The sequence below is a fragment of the Bombina bombina genome, chromosome 1, assembly GCF_027579735.1.
Source record: "Bombina bombina isolate aBomBom1 chromosome 1, aBomBom1.pri, whole genome shotgun sequence".
Lineage (NCBI taxonomy): Eukaryota > Metazoa > Chordata > Amphibia > Anura > Bombinatoridae > Bombina > Bombina bombina.
In genome coordinates, this window is record NC_069499.1 from 190,882,186 (window position 1) to 190,902,075 (window position 19,890).

Sequence of the window (19,890 nt, forward strand, 5' to 3'; positions counted from 1 at the left end):
CTCTTAGAGGGATCTTCAGTCCCATTCTTGATCTACACCGATCACAAGAATCTTGAATACCTCAGGAAAAACAAGACACTGTCTGCTCGTCAAGTAAGATGGTCCCTGTTCCTTGACAGGTTTGATTTTTTTAATCACGTACAAGCCTGGCACATCCAATATAAAAGCTGATGCCCTATCCCGACTTCCTGAAAACAAGTTAAATCCTGAAACTTTAAATCCCATCATTTCTCACGAAAAATTCCTGAGATCCCTCACAACTCTAGAAAAAGAGATCATACTAGTGGCTAATAAAGAAAAAGACTTACCTATGGATTGTGTCAAGGATATTAAAACAAACCTTTACCTACATCACGATAAAATATATGTTCCCAGAACACTCAGAGGAATCATCCTACAACACCATCACGATAATATCTTAGCTGGGCACAAGGGTGTACAAAAAAACACAGAGCTAATCAAACGTTACTTTTGGTGGCCTCAAATGGAACATAGTATTGATACATACATAAAATCCTGTGACACCTGTGCAAGGAACAAAATTATACGTAAAAAAACAATAGGTTATCTCACACCTCTGCCAATACCGAGTTCACCATGGTCCATCATATCAATGGATTTTATAGTGGATCTACCAGTATCTCAACAACACAACACTATATTAGTAGTTGTTGACCATCTAACTAAACTGGCACATTTTCTACCGCTTAAAAAACTACCTACCACTATAGCCACTGCTAAGGTTTTCTTAGATCACATAGTATGTCTACATGGCGTTCCCTCAACCATTATCACTGACCGGGGGACACAGTTTACCTCTTCCTTTTGGAGGTCCCTCTGCAAACTTTTGAAAATAGACACGAGATACTCAACAGCATTTCACCCACAGACAAATGGTCTAACTGAACGTTTGAACCAGATGTTAGAGCAGTTCTTACGATGTTACCTCACCCATTTACAAGATGACTGGATTGATTATCTGCCGATGGCGGAATTTTCATACAATAACTCGACTTCTCCTCGACTTTAGAAGACAGATTGAAAATAATCAAACTCCATTTATCTGAGGCTAAAGAACGCCAGAAGAAATACTATGATCTGCATCACTCTCCAACTCCATCTTACAAAGTCGGTGATTCAGTACTTCTATCCACTAAACATCTGAAACTTCAACTCCCCAGCAAGAAATTGGCCAATCAATACTTAGGACCTTTTCCTATAGTCTCCATCATCAACCCGAATGCTGTCAAACTGAAATTACCATCTGACTGTAGATTACACCCAGTCTTTCATGTATCGCTGCTAAAGCCATACCATTCCCTACAAAAGGATTTGCCACCTCCTCCTCTACCGCTTTCGGATGGACCTGAATTTGAGGTCGAACGGATACTTGATTCCCGTAAATATCGGGGTACTCTCCAGTATTTCGTTAAATGGAAGGGTTATGGGTTGGAAGAGAATTCCTGGGTGTCCTACTTGGATCTTCACGCTCCTAGATTCCAAGCAGCTTTTCATCGCCGTTATCCTGACAAGCCTTCCTAAACTGGGGGATTTGGGGGAGCTTGACAGGGGATTTGGGGGAGCTTGACGGGGGGGGTATGTGATATACCTTTAAGGTATATCCCCTCCTACCTCACTGATCCTTTATAAGGCTTCCTGTTTCGCTCATTCCTTGCCTGAATATTGAAGGACTAACGCTACTCCAGCTACTAGCACCTTCTGGCTCTTCCAGCTATAGTTTTGTAATACCCGTTTAGGGTTCTGATACTTGACACAAATCCAATATTACTCTGGTCTCTTAAATATCTCTTTCACTCATCGGAAGGAAGGATTATTGAGATCTCACAACAAACCTTTATACCGGTATCAACTCTTCTCTCCACTGCCGAATTTCTAACGCTGCTTACTAGTGACACGGAGAATCGCAGCTACCGCAGGAACGAAAGTGAGTCACACACATGCTGTAGTCTCAGCTTGCTACGCTCCTCGCCGAACAGGTACAAAATAGCTCTTTAAACTTACCAAGGTGATCTGTTACCAAACTCTGTATGGGCTATATCATATCCATTCCTAATATACGAACCAACGAACCTGCTTGATTTATTTACGGTTCTGTATCTTGACTTGGTTGAACTTATTCCCTGTATATATAGATCCTATCTGTTTTTATCTGTGTGAACTAGCGTGCCTGAGTGAAGAGAGTGTGTGTGTGTGAAGGCTACAATCAAGCACATTACCTACCTAAGTTTAACCACTACGAGTTAATAACTATACAAAGTATCACTTACTTGTTTCTTAAACTTATACAAGCTCTAGGAGACACAAGTATCATTGAAGCATTCACACTGCTTCTAATTTTGCTGTATTATTAAAACACGCTCACTGTATCTTCCTCCCTAAGTAAAAGGATACTTTTGGGGTCTGTTTACACAAGAGCTACAAACTATAAAACTCTCATATAAAGAGAACTGTTACAGACAGGGCCCCCCGAGGCGGATGGCTCAGCAGTCCCTTGAATCCCCAGGCCTGAGGAACATGGCGCATTCTTCACAGGACGAAGAATCTGAATCAGAAAGTTGACCAATCTCAACATCAGCATCCTCCATAACTGGATAAAAGTATATAAAACAATTTAAATGGCACCTGACACCCACAATGGCTGGGGCACTCACCACCTCCTATGTACCAGACACCAGCGGACTAGAATTTTCCGTCACCACACAGTCAGGAATACGGAAATGGGAGACCAGAACATAAACACGCCCAGTCACAAAGTGAACCGTACAGTCCAAAAAAAGCGCGCCCATCCGTAAGGTCGCGTCACTTCAACAGACCGTTATGTTCCAAAGCCACAAGCCCAGTTAACACTACACATAAGCAGATTGAATCACATAACAAACATGATTAAAAAAAAACCCTGTTCAATAATCCCCCTCACGAGATATTAACCCTTGATTCCATGATACTAAATGAGTCCCACTGAGACCCTGTATATTTCATGTGAGTTCGCAGGAACAAATGAGTTACAGTACATTCATGAAGAAGTAAAATGAAACGATCTTACCGGAATCTATGCCGTGGAACAGGAACACGGCCCGTAACCGGACCAGAAGCTGCCACTAGTAGTGTAGAATGAGGACTCCCCAGTCGTTGCCAGAATTTCCTTCCCTGCCAGACGATCCGATTGTCAAGTACACAGTCGTCAGAGAAAATTTACCCAGACTGAAAAAGTTCCGCTCAGTGTAGCAGCCGGAAGAGCAGAGAGTCATGTGACCGGCAAGAAGAAAAGAAACTGCGCCCCAGTAAAAACAGAATTTATGCTTACCTGATAAATTTCTTTCTCCAACGATGTGTCCGGTCCACGGCGTCATCCATTACTTGTGGGAATATTCTCTTCCCAAACAGGAAATGGCAAAGAGCACAGCAAAAGCTGTCCATATAGCCCCTCCTCAGGCTCCGCCCCCCAGTCATTCGACCGACGGTTAGGAGAAAAAAGGAGAAACTATAGGGTGCCGTGGTGACTGTAGTGTATAGAGAAATAAATTTTTCAAACCTGATTAAAAAACCAGGGCGGGCCGTGGACTGGACACACCGTTGGAGAAAGAAATTTATCAGGTAAGCATAAATTCTGTTTTCTCCAACATTGGTGTGTCCGGTCCACGGCGTTATCCATTACTTGTGGGAACCAATACCAAAGCTTTAGGACACGGATGAATGGAGGGAGCAAATCAGGTTACCTAAACAGAAGGCACCACGGCTTGCAGAACCTTTCTCCCAAAAATAGCCTCTGAAGAAGCATAAGTATCAAATTTGTAGAATTTGGCAAAAGTGTGCAGAGAAGACCAAGTCGCTGCCTTACATATCTGATCAACAGAAGCCTCGTTCTTGAAGGCCCATGTGGAAGCCACAGCCCTAGTAGAGTGAGCTGTGATTCGTTCAGGAGGCTGCCGTCCGGCAGTCTCATAAGCCAATCGGATAATGCTTTTCAGCCATAAAGAAAGAGGTAGCAGTAGCTTTTTGTCCTCTCCTCTTACCAGAGTAAACGACAAACAAAGATGAAGTTTATCTGAAATCCTTTGTTGCGTCTAAATAGAACTTTAAAGCACGGACCACATCTAAATTGTGTAACAAACGTTCCTTCTTTGAAACTGGATTCGGACACAGAGAAGGAACAACTATTTCCTGGTTAATATTCTTGTTGGAAACTACTTTTGGAAGAAAACCAGGTTTGGTACGCAAAACAACCTTATCTGAATGGAACACCAGATAGGGTGGATCACACTGCAAAGCAGATAATTCAGAAAGTCTTCTAGCAGAAGAAATAGCAACCAAAAACAGAACTTTCCAAGATAGTAACTTGATATCGATGGAATGTAAAGGTTCAAACGGAACCCCTTGAAGAACTGAAAGAACTAAATTTAGACTCCAAGGAGGAGTCATGGGTCTGTAAACAGGCTTGATTCTGACCAAAGCCTGTACAAAAGCTTGTACATCTGACACAGCTGCCAATCGTTTGTGTAACAAAACAGATAAGGCAGAAATCTGTCCTTTTAGAGAACTCGCGGACAACCCTTTATCCAAACCCTCTTGGAGAAAGGAGAGAATCTTAGGAATTTTAATCTTACTCCAGGAGAATCCCTTGGATTCACACCAGCAGATATATTTTTTCCATATTTTATGGTAAATCTTTCTAGTCACAGGTTTTCTGGCTTGGACCAGAGTATCTATTACTGAATTTGAAAACCCACGCTTGGATAAAATCAAGCGTTCAATTTCCAAGCAGTCAGCTGAAGAGAACTAGATTTGGATGTTCGAATGGACCTTGTACTAGAAGATCCTGTCTCAAAGGTAGCTTCTATGGTGGAGCCGATGACATATTCACCAGGTCTGCATACCAAGTCCTGCGTGGCCACGCAGGAGCTATCAGAATCACCGAGGCCTTCTCCTGTTTGATCCTGACTACGAGCCTGGGAAGGAGAGGAAACGGTGCTAGGTTGAACGACCAAGGCGCCACTAATGCATCCACTAGAGTCGGCCTTGGGATCCCTGGATCTGGACCCGTAGCAAGGAACCTTGAAGTTCTGACGAGACGCCATCAGATCCATGTCTGGAATGCCCCATAATTGAGTTAACTGGGCAAAGACCTCCGGGTGGAGTTCCCACTCCCCCGGATGGAAAGTCTGACGACTCAAATAATCCGCCTCCCAGTTGTCTACTCCTGGGATGTGAATTGCAGATAGATGGCAGGAGTGATCCTCCGCCCATTTGATGATCTTGGATACCTCTCTCATCGCCAAGGAACTCTTTGTTCCTCCCTGATGGTTGATGTAAGCTACAGTCGTCATGTTGTCCGACTGAAATCTTATGAATCCGGCCTTCGCTAGTTGAGGCCAAGCCAGGAGCGCATTGAATATCGCTCTCAGTTCCAGGATGTTTATCGGGAGAAGAGACTCTTCCCGAGACCATAGACCCTGAGCTTTCAGGGAATCCCAGACTGCGCCCCAGCCTAATAGACTGGCGTCGGTCGTGACAATGACTCACTCTGGTCTGTGGAAACTCGTTCCCTGAGACAGGTGATCCTGAGTCAACCACCAACGGAGTGAGTCTCTGGTTACCTGGTCTACTTGAATCTGGGGAGACAAATCTGCATAGTCCCCATTCCACTGATTGAGCATGCACAGTTGTAATGGTCTTAGATGAATTCGAGCAAAAGGAACTATGTCCATTGCTGCAACCATCAATCCTACTACTTCCATGCACTGAGCTATGGAAGGCTGCAGAATAGAGTGAAGAACTTGACAAGCGTTTAGAAGCTTTGACTTTCTGACTTCTGTCAGGAAGATCTTCATTTCTAAAGAATCTATTATTTTTCCCAAAAAGGGAACTCTTGTGGACGGAGACAGGGAACTCTTTTCTACGTTCACCTTCCACCCGTGAGATCTGAGAAAGGCTAGAACAATATCTGTATGAGCCTTTGTCTTGGAAAGAGACGACGCTTGAATTAGAATGTCGTCTAGATAAGGTGCCACTGCAATGCCCCTCGGTCTTAGAACCGCTAGAAGGGACCCTAGCACCTTTGTGAAAATTCTGGGAACAGTGGCTAAACCGAATGGAAGAGTCACGAACTGGTAATGTTTGTCCAGAAAGGCGAACCTTAGGAACTGATGATGATGATCTTTGTGGATAGGAATATGTAGGTACGCATCCTTTAAATCCACGGTAGTTATATACTGACCCTCCTGGATTGTAGGTAAAATTGTTCGAATGGTTTCCATTTTGAACGATGGAACTCTGAGAAATTTGTTTAGAATTTTTAAATCCAGTATTGGTCTGAAAGTTCCCTCTTTTTTGGGAACTACAAACAGGTTTGAGTAAAACCCCTGACCTTGTTCCATTGTTGGAACTGGGTGTATCACTTCCATCTTTAACAGGTCTTCTACACAATGTAAGAATGCCTGTCTCTTTATTTGGTCTGAAGATAAGCAAGACATGTGGAACCTTCCCCTTGGAGGAAGTTCCTTGAATTCTAGAAGATAACCCTGAGAGACTATTTCTAGTGCCCAGGGATCCGGAACATCTCTTGCCCAAGCCTGAGCAAAGAGAGAGAGAGTCTGCCCCCTACTAGATCCGGTCCCGGATCGGGGGCTACCCCTTCATGATGTCTTGGTAGCAGCAGCAGGCTTCTTGGCCTGTTTACCCTTGTTCCAGCCTTGCATTGGTTTCCAAGCTGGCTTAGCCTGGGAAGCGTTACCCTCTTGTCTAGAGGCTGCAGAGTTAGAAGACGGTCCGTTCCTGAAATTACGAAAGGAACGAAAATTGGCCTATCCTGTGGGAGGGCATGGCCCTTCCCCCCAGTGATGTCTGAAATAATTTCTTTCAATTCTGGCCCAAAAAGGGTCTTACCTTTGAAAGGGATATTAAGTAATTTTGTCTTGGAAGAAACATCCGCCGACCAAGACTTTAGCCAGAGCGCTCTGCGCGCCACAATTGCAAACCCTGAATTTTTCGCCGCTAATCTCGCAAGTTGCAAAGCGGCATCTAAAATAAAGGAATTAGCTAACTTAAGTGCGTGAATTCTGTCCATGACTTCCTCATATGGAGTCTCCTTATTGAGCGACTTTTCTAGTTCATCGAACCAAAAACACGCCGCCATAGTGACAGGAATAATGCACGAAATTGGTTGAAGGAGGTAACCTTGCTGAACAAAAATCTCTTTAAGCAAACCCTCCAATTTTTTATCCATAGGATCTTTGAAAGCACAATTGTCCTCAATGGGAATAGTCGTGCGTTTGGCTAGCGTAGAAACTGCCCCCTCAACCTTAGGGACTGTTTGCCATGTGTCCTTCCTTGGGTCAACCATGGGGAACAATTTCTTAAATATAGGAGGTGGGACAAAAGGTATGCCTGGTTTCTCCCACTCCTTAGTCACTATGTCCGCCACCCTTTTAGGTATCGGAAAGGCATCAGGGTGCACCGCGACCTCTAGGAATTTGTCCATCTTGCACAATTTTTCTGGAATGACCAAAGAGTCACAATCATCCAGTGTAGTTAGTACCTCCTTAAGTAATGCGCGGAGATGCTCTAACTTAAATTTAAACGTCACAACATCAGGTTCTGCCTGTTGAGAAATTTTTCCTGAATCAGAAAGTTCTCCATCCGATAAACCCTCCCTCACTGCCACTTCTGACTGGTGTGAGGGTATGACAGATAAATTATCGTCAGCGCACTCTTGCTCTACTGTATTTAAAACTGAGCAATCACGCTTTCTTTGAAATGCTGGCATTTTGGATAAAATATTAGCTATGGAATTATCCATTACAGCCGTTAATTGTTGCATAGTAACAAGCATTGGCGCGCTAGATGTACTAGGGGTCGCCTGCGCGGGCATAACTGGTATTGATACAGAAGGAGAGGATGAAGAACTATCCCCACTACCTTCACTTGAGGAATCATCTTGGGCAACCTTATTAAATGTGACAGTACTGTCCTTACTTTGTCTGGACGCCATGGCACAATTATCACATACATTTGAAGGGGGGACCACCTTGGCCTCCATACATACAGAACATGTTCTATCTGAAGGTACAGACATGTTAGACAAGCTTACACAGGCTAATAATGAAATAAAACCGTTTTTAAACAAAACCGTTACTGTCTCTTTAAATGTTAAACAGAGCACACTTTATTTCTGAATGTGTGAAAAACTATGAAGGAAAAATCCGATCTTTACCAAATTTTTACCCTAGTGTCTTAATGCTTTTAAAGTATTGCACCCCAATTTTCAAGTTTGTAACCCCTTAAATGAGGAAACCGGAGCTGTTTTATCAATTAGCACTTTTAAACCCACTACAGTCCCAGCCACAGCGTTTGCTGCTACTTCACCTGTCCTTGGGGGTTATACGACACCAAAATAAGCCTTCCAGGAACATTTTCAATGACCACCAGACCCTCTCACATGAAGCTGCATGCACTGCATCCAAAAGAAACTGCGCAATTATGGCGCGAAAATGAGGCTCTGTCTACTATAGTGAAAGGCCCTTCCTGACTGGAAAGGTGTCTAAACGACTGCCTGGCGCCTAAAAACGTTCCCAAATACTAAAAGTTTTGAAAATCACTTCAAACCTCATAAAAAGATTAAAAAAAGCAATCGATTTAGCCCACAAGCGTGTCAACCAGTATATAGCCCATAATAAGCCTTCATTCTGTTATGAGTCTAAGAAAATGGCTTACCGATCCCAAAGAGGGAAAATGACAGTCTTCTAGCATTACAAAGTCTTGTTAGAAAATGGACTAGTCATACCTTAAGCAGAAAAGTCTGCAAACTGTTCCCCCCAACTGAAGTTCTCTGGGCTCAACAGTCCTGCGTGGGAACAGCAATTGATTTTAGTTACTGCTGCAAAAATCATACTCCTCTTTTAAACAGAACTCTTCATCCTTTTCTGTTTTAGAGTAAATAGTACAAACCGGCACTATTTTTAAAATAACAAACTCTTGATAGAAGAATAAAAAACTACAACTAAACACCACATACTCTTCACCATCTCCGTGGAGATGCTACTTGTTCAGAGCGGCAAAGAGAATGACTGGGGGGCGGAGCCTGAGGAGGGGCTATATGGACAGCTTTTGCTGTGCTCTTTGCCATTTCCTGTTGGGGAAGAGAATATTCCCACAAGTAATGGATGACGCCGTGGACCGGACACACCAATGTTGGAGAAAAGGTGCGCGTCTTTAATGTAACTCAATTTAAATAAAGAGGTTTCTTCTTCACACTGCTCCCGCACACAAAATGTGATCAAATAAAAGGTGTCACTAAAACACTCTTAAAAAAAAAAACCTTCAGCCACACTTGAGAATTACGAGATCCCAATACAGGGGAAAAGTATTAACCCCTTAGTCTCCTTATATAGTTAAACATACAAATATGCCTGCAGACTGCCCTATTTGTACCCTGAATAAGAGGATAACGGAGTCCCAAACTATCCAATAGAGGAATTAGCGCTTAAAGTGCAAAGCTTCAGTAACTAGAAGGCAAAATCACTTAACTGAGGATCCTGCTGTCCGGCAGAACACATAATTTATGCTTACCTGATAAATTTATTTCTCTTGTAGTGTATCCAGTCCATGGATCATCCATTACTTGTGGGATATTCTCATTCCCAACAGGAAGTTGCAAGAGGATCACCCACAGCAGAACTGCTATATAGCTACTCCCCTCACTGCCATATCCAGTCATTCGACCGAAACAAGACGAGAAAGGAGAAACCATAGGGTGCAGTGGTGACTGTAGTTTAATTAAAATTTAGACCTGCCTTAAAAGGACAGGGCGGGCCGTGGACTGGATACACTACAAGAGAAATAAATTTATCAGGTAAGCATAAATTATGTTTTCTCTTGTTAAGTGTATCCAGCCCACGGATCATCCATTACTTGTGGGATACCAATACCAAAGCTAAAGTACACGGATGATGGGAGGGACAAGGCAGAAACTTAAACGGAAGGAACCACTGCCTGTAGAACCTTTCTCCCAAAAACAGCCTCCGAAGAAGCAAAAGTGTAAAATTTGTAAAATTTTGAAAAGGTGTGAAGCGAAGACCAAGTCGCAGCCTTGCAAATCTGTTCAACAGAGGCCTCATTTTTAAAGGCCCAGGTGGAAGCCACAGCTCTAGTAGAATGAGCTGTAATCCTTTCAGGGGGCTGCTGTCCAGCAGTCTCATAGGCTAAGCGTATTATGCTCCGAAGCCAAAAGGAGAGAGAGGTTGTCAAAGCTTTTTGACCTCTCCTCTGTCCAGAGTAGACGACAAACAGGGCAGATGTTTGACGAAAATCTTTAGTAGCCTGTAAGTAAAACTTCAAGGCACGGACTACGTCCAGATTATGCAAAAGACGTTCCTTCTTTGAAGAAGGATTAGGACACAATGATGGAACAACAATCTCTTGATTGATATTCCTGTTAGAAATCACCTTAGGTAAAAACCCAGGTTTGGCAGAACTACCATGTCTGAATGAAAAATCAGATAAGGAGAATCACAATGTAAGGCAGATAACTCAGACTCTTCGAGCCGAGGAAATAGCCATCAAAAACAGAACTTTCCAAGATAAAAGTTTAATATCAATGGAATGAAGGGGTTCAAACGGAACTCCCTGAAGAACTTTAAGAACCAAGTTTAAGCTCCACGGGGGAGCAACAGTTTTAAACACAGGCTTAATCCTAACCAAAGCCTGACAAAATGCCTGGACGTCTGGAACTTCTGCCAGACGCTTGTGCAAAAGAATAGACAGAGCAGAGATCTGTCCTTTTAAAGAACTAGCTGATAAGCCTTTGTCCAAACCCTCTTGGAGAAAGGACAATATCCTAGGAATCCTAACCTTACTCCATGAGTAACTCTTGGATTCACACCAATAAAGATATTTACGCCATATCTTATGGTAGATTTTCCTGGTGACAGGCTTCCGAGCCTGTATTAAGGTATCAATGACTGACTCAGAGAAGCCACGCCTTGATAGAATCAAGCGTTCAATCTCCATGCAGTCAGTCTCAGAGAAATTAGATTTGGATGATTGAAAGGACCTTGTATTAGAAGGTCCTGCCTCAGGGGCAGAGTCAATGGTGGAAGAGATGACATGTCCACTAGGTCTGCATACCAGGTCCTGCGTGGCCACGCAGGCGCTATCAGAATCACTGATGCTCTCTCCTGTTTGATTTTGGCAATCAGTCGAGGGAGCAGAGGAAACGGTGGAAACACATAGGCCAGGTTGAAGAACCAAGGAGCTGCTAGAGCATCTATCAGCGTTGCTCCCGGGTCCCTGGACCTGGATCCGTAACAAGGAAGCTTGGCGTTCTGGCGAGACGCCATGAGATCCAGTTCTGGTTTGCCCCAACGATGGACCAGTTGAGCAAACACCTCCGGATGGAGTTCCCACTCCCCCGGATGAAAAGTCTGACGACTTAGAAAATCCGCCTCCCAGTTCTCTACGCCTGGGATGTGGATCGCTGACAGGTGGCAAGAGTGAGACTCTGCCCAGCGAATTATCTTTGAGACTTCTAACATCTCCTGGTTCCCCCTTGATGGTTGATGTACCCGAGAAAGCCACCAGTGAAGAGAATCTCTGGTCTCTTGATCCAGATTTAGTAGAGGGGACAAATCTGAGTAATCCCCATTCCACTGACTTAGCATGCATAATTGCAGCGGTCTGAGATGCTGGCGCACAAATGGCACTATGTCCATTGCCGCTACCATTAAGCCGATTACTTCCATGCACTGAGCCACTGACGGGCGTGGAATGGAATGAAGGACACGGCAAGCATTTAGAAGTTTTGATAACCTGGACTCCATCAGGTAAATTTTCATCTCTACAGAATCTATAAGAGTCCCTAGGAAGGAGACTCTTGTGAGTGGTGATAGAGAACTCTTTTCTACGTTCACTTTCCACCCATGCGACCTCAGAAATGCCAGAACTATCTCTGTATGAGACTTGGCAATTTGAAAGCTTGACGCCTGTATCAGGATGTTGTCTAGATACGGAGCCACCGCTATGCCTCGCGGTCTTAGAACCGCCAGAAGTGAGCCCAGAACCTTTGCAAAAATTCTCGGGGCAGTGGCCAACCCGAAGGGAAGAGCTACAAATTGGTAATGCCTGTCTAGAAAGGCAAACCTTAGGAACCGATGATGATCTTTGTGAATCGGTATGTGAAGGTAGGCATCCTTTAAGTCCACTGCGGTCATGTACTGACCCTCTTGGATCATGGGTAGGATGGTCCGAATAGTTTCCATTTTGAATGATGGAACTCTGAGGAATTTGTTTAAGATCTTTAGATCCAAGATTGGTCTGAAGGTTCCCTCTTTCTTGGGAACCACAAACAGATTTGAATAAAATCCCTGTCCTTGTTGCGTCCGCGGAACTGGATGGATCACTCCCATTACTAGGAGGTCTTGCACACAGCTTAGGAATGCCTCTTTCTTTATCTGGTTTGCTGGTAACCTTGAAAGATGAAATCTCCCTTGTGGAGGAGAAGCTTTGAAGTCCAGAAGATATCCCTGAGATATGATCTCCAACGCCCAGGGATCCTGAACATCTCTTGCCCACGCCTGGGCGAAGAGAGAAAGTCTGCCCCCCACTAGATCCGTTTCCGGATAGGGGGCCGTTCCTTCATGCTGTCTTGGGGGCAGCAGCAGGCTTTCTGGCCTGCTTGCCCTTGTTCCAGGACTGGTTAGGTTTCCAGGCCTGTCTAGAATGAGCAACAGTTCCCTCTTGTTTTGAAGCGGAGGAAGTTGATGCTGCTCCTGCCTTGAAATTTCGAAAGGCACGAAAATTAGACTGTTTGGCCTTTGATTTGGCCCTGTCCTGAGGAAGGGTATGACCCTTGCCTCCAGTAATGTCAGCGATAATTTCCTTCAAGCCAGGCCCGAATAAGGTCTGCCCCTTGAAAGGAATGTTGAGTAATTTAGACTTTGAAGTCACGTCAGCTGACCAGGATTTAAGCCATAGCGCCCTATGCGCCTGGATGGCGAATCCGGAATTCTTAGCCGTTAGTTTAGTCAAATGAACAATGGCATCAGAAACAAATGAGTTAGCTAGCTTAAGCGTTCTAAGCTTGTCAATAATTTCATTCAATGGAGCGGTCTGGATGGCCTCTTCCAGGGCCTCAAACCAGAATGCCGCCGCAGCAGTGACAGGCGCAATGCATGCAAGGGGCTGTAAAATAAAACCTTGTTGAATAAACATTTTCTTAAGGTAACCCTCCAATTTTTTTATCTATTGGATCAGAAAAAGCACAACTGTCCTCAACCGGGATAGTGGTACGCTTTGCTAAAGTAGAAACTGCTCCCTCCACCTTAGGGACCGTCTGCCATAAGTCCCGTGTAGTGGTGTCTATTGGAAACATTTTTCTAAATATAGGAGGTGGGGAAAAGGGCACACCGGGTCTATCCCACTCCTTGCTAATAATTTCTGTAAGCCTTTTAGGTATAGGAAAAACGTCAGTACACACCGGCACCGCATAGTATCTATCCAGCCTACACAATTTCTCTGGAATTGCAACTGTGTTACAGTCATTCAGAGCAGCTAATACCTCCCCAAGCAATACACGGAGGTTCTCAAGCTTAAATTTAAAATGAGAAATCTCTGAATCAGGTTTCCCCGAGTCAGAGATGTCACCCACAGACTGAAGCCCTCGTCCTCATGTTCTGCATACTGTGACGCAGTATCAGACATGGCTCTAACAGCATTTGCGTGCTCTTTATCTCTCCTAACCCCAGAGCTATCGCGCTTGACTCTTAATTCAGGCAATCTAGATAATACCTCTTGACAGGGTATTATTCATGATTGCAGCCATGTCCTGCAAGGTAATCTCTATGGGCATCCCTGATGTAATTGGCGCCATATTAGCGTGCGTCCCCTGAGCGGGAGGCGAAGGGTCTGACACGTGGGGAGAGTTAGTCGGCATAACTTCCCCCTCGACAGAACCCTGTCTTTTATAGATAAAGACTGATCTTTACTGTTTAAGGTGAAATCAATACATTTAGTACACATTCTCCTATGGGGCTCCACCATGGCTTTCAAACATAATGAACAAGTAGGTTCCTCTGTGTCAGACATGTTTAAACAGACTAGCAATGAGACTAGCAAGCTTGGAAAACACTTTAAAACAAGTTTACAAGCAATATAAAAAAACGTTACTGTGCCTTTAAGAAACACAAATGTTCCCAAATTTTGAAATAACAGTGAAAAAATGCAGTTACACTAACGAAATTTTTACAGTGTATGTAATAAGTTAGCAGAGCATTGCACCCACTTGCAAATGGATGATTAACCCCTTAATACCAAAAACTGAATAACAAATGACAAAAACGTTTTTCAAACAGTCACAACAACTGCCACAGCTCTACTGTGGCTTTTTACCTCCCTCAATACGACTTTTGAAGCCTTTTGAGCCCTTCAGAGAAGTCCTGGATCATGCAGGAAGAAGCTGGATGTCTGTGTCTGTAATTTTTGCTGCGCAAAAAAACGCCAAAATAGGCCCCTCCCACTCATATTACAACAGTGGGAAGCCTCAGGGAACTGTTTCTAGGCAAAATTCAAGCCAGCCATGTGGAAAAAACTAGGCCCCAATAAGTTTTATCACCAAACATATGTAAAAAACGATTAAACATGCCAGCAAACGTTTTAAAATACACTTTTATAAGAGTATGTATCTCTATTAATAAGCCTGATACCAGTCGCTATCACTGCATTTAAGGCTTTACTTACATTACTTCGGTATCAGCAGCATTTTCTAGCAAATTCCATCCCTAGAAAAATATTTTAACTGCACATACCTTATTGCAGGAAAACCTGCACGCTATTCCCCCTCTGAAGTTACCTCACTCCTCAGAATATGTGAGAACAGCAAAGGATCTTAGTTACTTCTGCTAAGATCATAGAAAACGCAGGCAGATTCTTCTTCTAAATACTGCCTGAGATAAACAGTACACTCCGGTACCATTTAAAAATAACAAACTTTTGATTGAAGAAATAAACTAAGTATAAAACACCACAGTCCTCTTACGACCTCCATCTTAGTTGAGAGTTGCAAGAGAATGACTGGATATGGCAGTGAGGGGAGGAGCTATATAGCAGCTCTGCTGTGGGTGATCCTCTTGCAACTTCCTGTTGGGAAGGAGAATATCCCACAAGTAATGGATGATCCGTGGATTGGATACACTTAACAAGAGAAATACAGCTACAAAGGTGTGATAGACACTCCACTCTCTATCAGGGACCTGTAGACAAAGAAAGAAGAGAGTAACTAACTCTGTCTTATTGCAAAGGGGTAGCAATTGTGTTAGAAGTAAAGCAAAGACCACCTCACAGCTTTCTAACTGCTAAAAGGCCACCATTACTCTTACTAAAGAAATTGACATGAACTGGACCAGACCCCAATCCTTGCTTGCAGGGAAAAGTACCCATTAAAGGATTAATCATCTCAGACACACATCTTCGCCATCCTCCCATCACAGAGGCAAAAAATGACTGGGGTTTATGGGTAAGGGAAGTGACACTTAACAGCTCTGCTGGGGTGCTCTTTGCCTCCTCCTGCTGGCCAGGAGTTGAATATCCCACTAGTAATTGGAATAACGTTGTGGACTCTCCATGCCATAGGAAAGAAAAGACATCAGCATAAAGAATAAAAAGGTGAAGCTATTTACCTTGCTATTACTATTACCTTGCAATAACTCCATTTAAATACAAGAAGAAATTGTTCACCAAAAACACTTTGCTATAGGAGCCTGAATAACTTTTATTTTTAGTTCTTTGTCATTTGGTCACTAAACCGTTAACCAAAGAGTAAGAAACTGTATATGAGGCAGCAACAAAAGAAAAACAAACACATGTAAAAACATTGCTTTCAATACATCAGTGACTCATTCAAAGTTTTTCCATATATACATTTTTTTCAAAGTAATAACTACTGTAGGTAATAAAAACGGAGTTCCACCTTTATAATACCATAAATTCAATAAGTGCTAAAACATAAATGGTTGAAGTCATTTAGCATTATCACATAAAGCATCATAGAAGAATAAAACCTGTTTCAATAGGACACTGAACATACTGTACATTCCAAGCAATTAATATAATTACACTTATATGAACCATAAGGCTCCCTACTTCAGTGTATTAAAAGCCTAATAACTTATTTCATTCTGGGCAACAAATGTTTGATAACAATTTTATCTAAAAAATTATTTCCATACCAGTTCTCCAAAAACTTGTCAGCGTCTGGTTTTGACTCTAACGTCATACGTTTTTCTAATTCAAAGCTATGAATATTCCGCAGCTTGCGTAAAAGAGGGACATCTCGGTCAAGTTGCGTGATCTCAGAACGAACCCGGATAGGAGAGCCAAGGCTTGGTGCATTATGAAGACCATTCGCATTCCCATGACTGTGCTCTTCCTCTGTAGCAGCCTAGAAAAAAAAAAAGATAGAAAATATATGGATCATTACTACAACAAACTGCTAAACTCAACGTGCTAATAAAACTGAAACCTTAATTATTTCTTATTGATAATTACAATTGCCTGTGTTTTAAAATGACATTCATTTAAGGGACAGTAAAGCCATAATTAGACATTCATGATTTAGACAGAGCATATACACACACACACCGATTGTCATTGGCTCACCCATGTATTCAGTTAGAAACCAGAAGCGCATTGCTGCTCCTTTAACAAATGATACCAAGAGAATTAAGCAAAGTTGATAATATAAGTAAACTGGAAATTTGTTTAAAATTGAATGTTCTACCTAAATCATGAAAGAAAAAGTTGGGGTTTCATGTCCCTTTAAAGCTTTTATGTAAACTTTATAGTTACACAATAAAAGTTTCCTTAACATTTTAGTAAATTGCCTATATATTTACCTTGCAAAGACCCATTTTTATTTTGTTCCTGTTGGCATCCATCTCCTCCCAGACATCTTTTTCCTGCGGGCGCTGAAGGCTGGGCGACCCAGGTATTTTCTCTGGGGAAACCATAATTGGGATTCCATTTTCCCCATCACTGAGCTGCTCATCTGGAAACACTTCATCAGTGTTTTCACGCAGCAGATCTCCTGGAATTGCATTTGCAATTCTGCAGAAAAAAAAGGAATCATCAAAAACTATTGTTTTATTCTATAAACTAAGAAAAAAAAAAGACTTAATTAGCCATTAATTTTAAATACGTGAAAAAATTAAACTGATAAATAAAAAAAAAAATTCTGCCATGGATTATAAGAATAAAAAGAGAATAACAACACATAATGACACTGAATTAAATTTGATTTCTTTCTTTTTTTTTTTTTTTTAATCAGGCGACCATGGAAGCATTATTATCTGGTAGACAAACAAAAAGATAAATAATCTAGAATGGTAGAAAACATAAATTATGCTTACCTGATAATTTCATTTCCATCGAGGGGAGGAGAGTCCACGGCTTCATTCATTACTATTGGGGATTAAGAACCTGGCCACCAGGAGGAGGCAAAGACACCCCAGCCAAAGGCTTAAATACCTCCCCCACTTCCCTCATCCCCCAGTCATTCTGCCGAGGGAACCAGGAACAGTAGGAGAAACGGGCAGGAGCCGTGGACTCTCCTCCCCTCGATGGAAATGAAATTATCAGGTAAGCATAATTTATGTTTTCCATCTAAAGGGGAGGAGAGTCCACGGCTTCATTCATTACTATTGGGAACACACACCCAAGCTTTAGAGGACACTGAATGAAACCGGGAGGGTAAAAGACGGACCCTAATCTGAGGGCACTACATCTTGCAAAACCTTACTCCCACAAACAGCTTCCGCAGAAGCAAAAACATAAAATTTGTAAAACTTTGTAAAAGTGTGTAGAGGCCTCATTCTTGAAGGCCCAAGACGAAGCCACAGCTCTAGTTGAATGAGCCGTGATCCTCTGAGGAGGCTTATGTCCCGCTATCTCATAAGCCAAGCGAATCAAGCTCCTCAACTGAAAAGACAAGGAAGTAGCAGAGGCCACTTGCCCCTTGCGCTTCCTAGAATACACCACAAAAAGAGATGTAGACTGTCTGAAATCCTTTGAAGCCTGAAGATAAAACTTCAAGGCACGAACCACATCCAGGTTATGAAGTAACCTCTCCTTTGAAGAAGAAGAGTTAGGACACAAAGAAGGAATCACTATTTCCTGACTGATGTTACGGTTAGACACCACCTTGGGGAGAAACCCCAACACAGTGCGAAGTACAGCCATATCCGCATGAAACACCAGATAAGAAGGATCACTCAGCAAGGCAGCTAGTTCAGATACACTGCGTGCAGATGCAATAGCCAACAAGAAAAGAACCTTCCATAATGTCTATGGAATGAATAGGTTCAAACGGAACCCTCTGCAAAACCTTAAGGACTAAGTTTAAGCTCCAAGGCGGAGCCGACTTCCTAAAGACAGGCCTGATTCTAGACAGAGCCTGAACAAAAGATTGGATGTCAGGGAGCTCAGCGAGTCTCCTATGCAACAAGACTGACAATGCCAAAATCTGTCCCTTTAAGAAACTAGCGGCAAGACCCTTCTCCAAACCATCTTGGAGAAAGGAGAGAATCCTGGATACATTCACCTTATGCCAAGGATATCCATGCTTCTCACACCAGGACAAGTCCTCCACACCTTATGGTAGATGCAACGAGTGACTGGCTTCTTTGCCTGAATTAGAGTATCAATTACACTTTCAGAAAAGCCTCTCTTGGCTAAGACTAGGCTTCAATCCCCACGCAGTCAGCCTCAGAGAATCTAGATTTCGATGTTGAAAGGGGCCCTGTGACAGCAGATCCCGGCGACAGGGTAACCTCCACGGCGGAGAGGATGACATCCCCACCAGATCCGCAAACCACGTCCTCCGCGGTCACGAAGGAGCAATCAGAATGGCCGAGGCTCCTGTTTGATGTGTGCCACTACACGAATGGCTCCTGTTTGATGCGTGCCACTACACGAGGTAGAAGTGGTAACGGTGGAAAAATGTAAGCTAGGCTGAATCCCCAAGGAAACACTAAGGCATCTATCAGCTCTGCCTGGAGATCCGTGGACCTCGACCCATAACGCGTATCGTAGCTTGCAATTGAGTCTGGACGCCATGAGATCTATCTCAGGCGTTCCCCATCTGAGACAAATCTCTGCAAACACCTCTGGGTGAAGAGACCATTACCTTGGATGGAAGGATTGTCTGCTGAGAAAGTCAGCTTCCCAGTTGTCCACACCTGGAATATGAATCGCTGAGAGCAAGCAGTCGTGGGGCTCCTAGTACCCCCCTGATGGTTGATGCAAGCCCCCGAGGTAATGTTATCGGTCTGGAATCTGAAGAAACTGACCGACCCCAGAGAAGGCCATGCCTTCAGAGCATTGTAGATTGTTCGTAGTTCCAGGATGTTGATTGGAAGGAGAGACTCCTCCCTGGACCACTTTCCTTGTGCCATCCTGACACCCCAAACAGCTCCCCATCCTGTCAGACTGGCGTCCATGGTCACAATCTCCCAGGACGGTCTCAAGAAGGGAGAAATATCTTCATGGACATAGAGTCTATTATCGCGCCCAGGATCTCCACCCTTTTGCTGAAAACCAGGGAATTCTTTCCTGAGTTGATCTTCCAACCGTGAGATTGGAGCAAAAGAAGAAGAGCCCTCGAATGATCCTCTGCGAGGCTGAGTGATGGCACCTGAACTAGGATGTTGTCCAGGTAAGGTGCCACCGCAATGCCCCTGGATCTGGCCACTGCAAGCAGCACCCCCAGAACCTTTGTGAAGACTCTTGGGGCCGTCAGGCAAATCCTCAATCCTAAACCTATAACCAGACTCCTCCGCAGTCGAAGGTTTAGATGACACGGACTCCGACCCAGAAGGGGCCTCCTCC

At 43.4% G+C, this 19,890-nt stretch overlaps 1 protein-coding gene across 1 annotated transcript in view; it reads right to left on the bottom strand.

Moving 5' to 3' along the window:
• The window catches only part of TTBK2 (tau tubulin kinase 2), a 384,453-nt gene that overhangs the window by 87,985 nt on the left and 276,578 nt on the right, over window positions 1–19,890 (bottom strand). The window contains exons 11-12 of the mRNA XM_053697795.1: window positions 16,902–17,112; window positions 16,236–16,447 (exon numbers count right to left, since the gene is read on the bottom strand). Coding sequence (XP_053553770.1) covers window positions 16,236–16,447; window positions 16,902–17,112 — 423 coding nt within the window. The remainder of the gene's footprint in view (window positions 1–16,235; window positions 16,448–16,901; window positions 17,113–19,890) is intronic.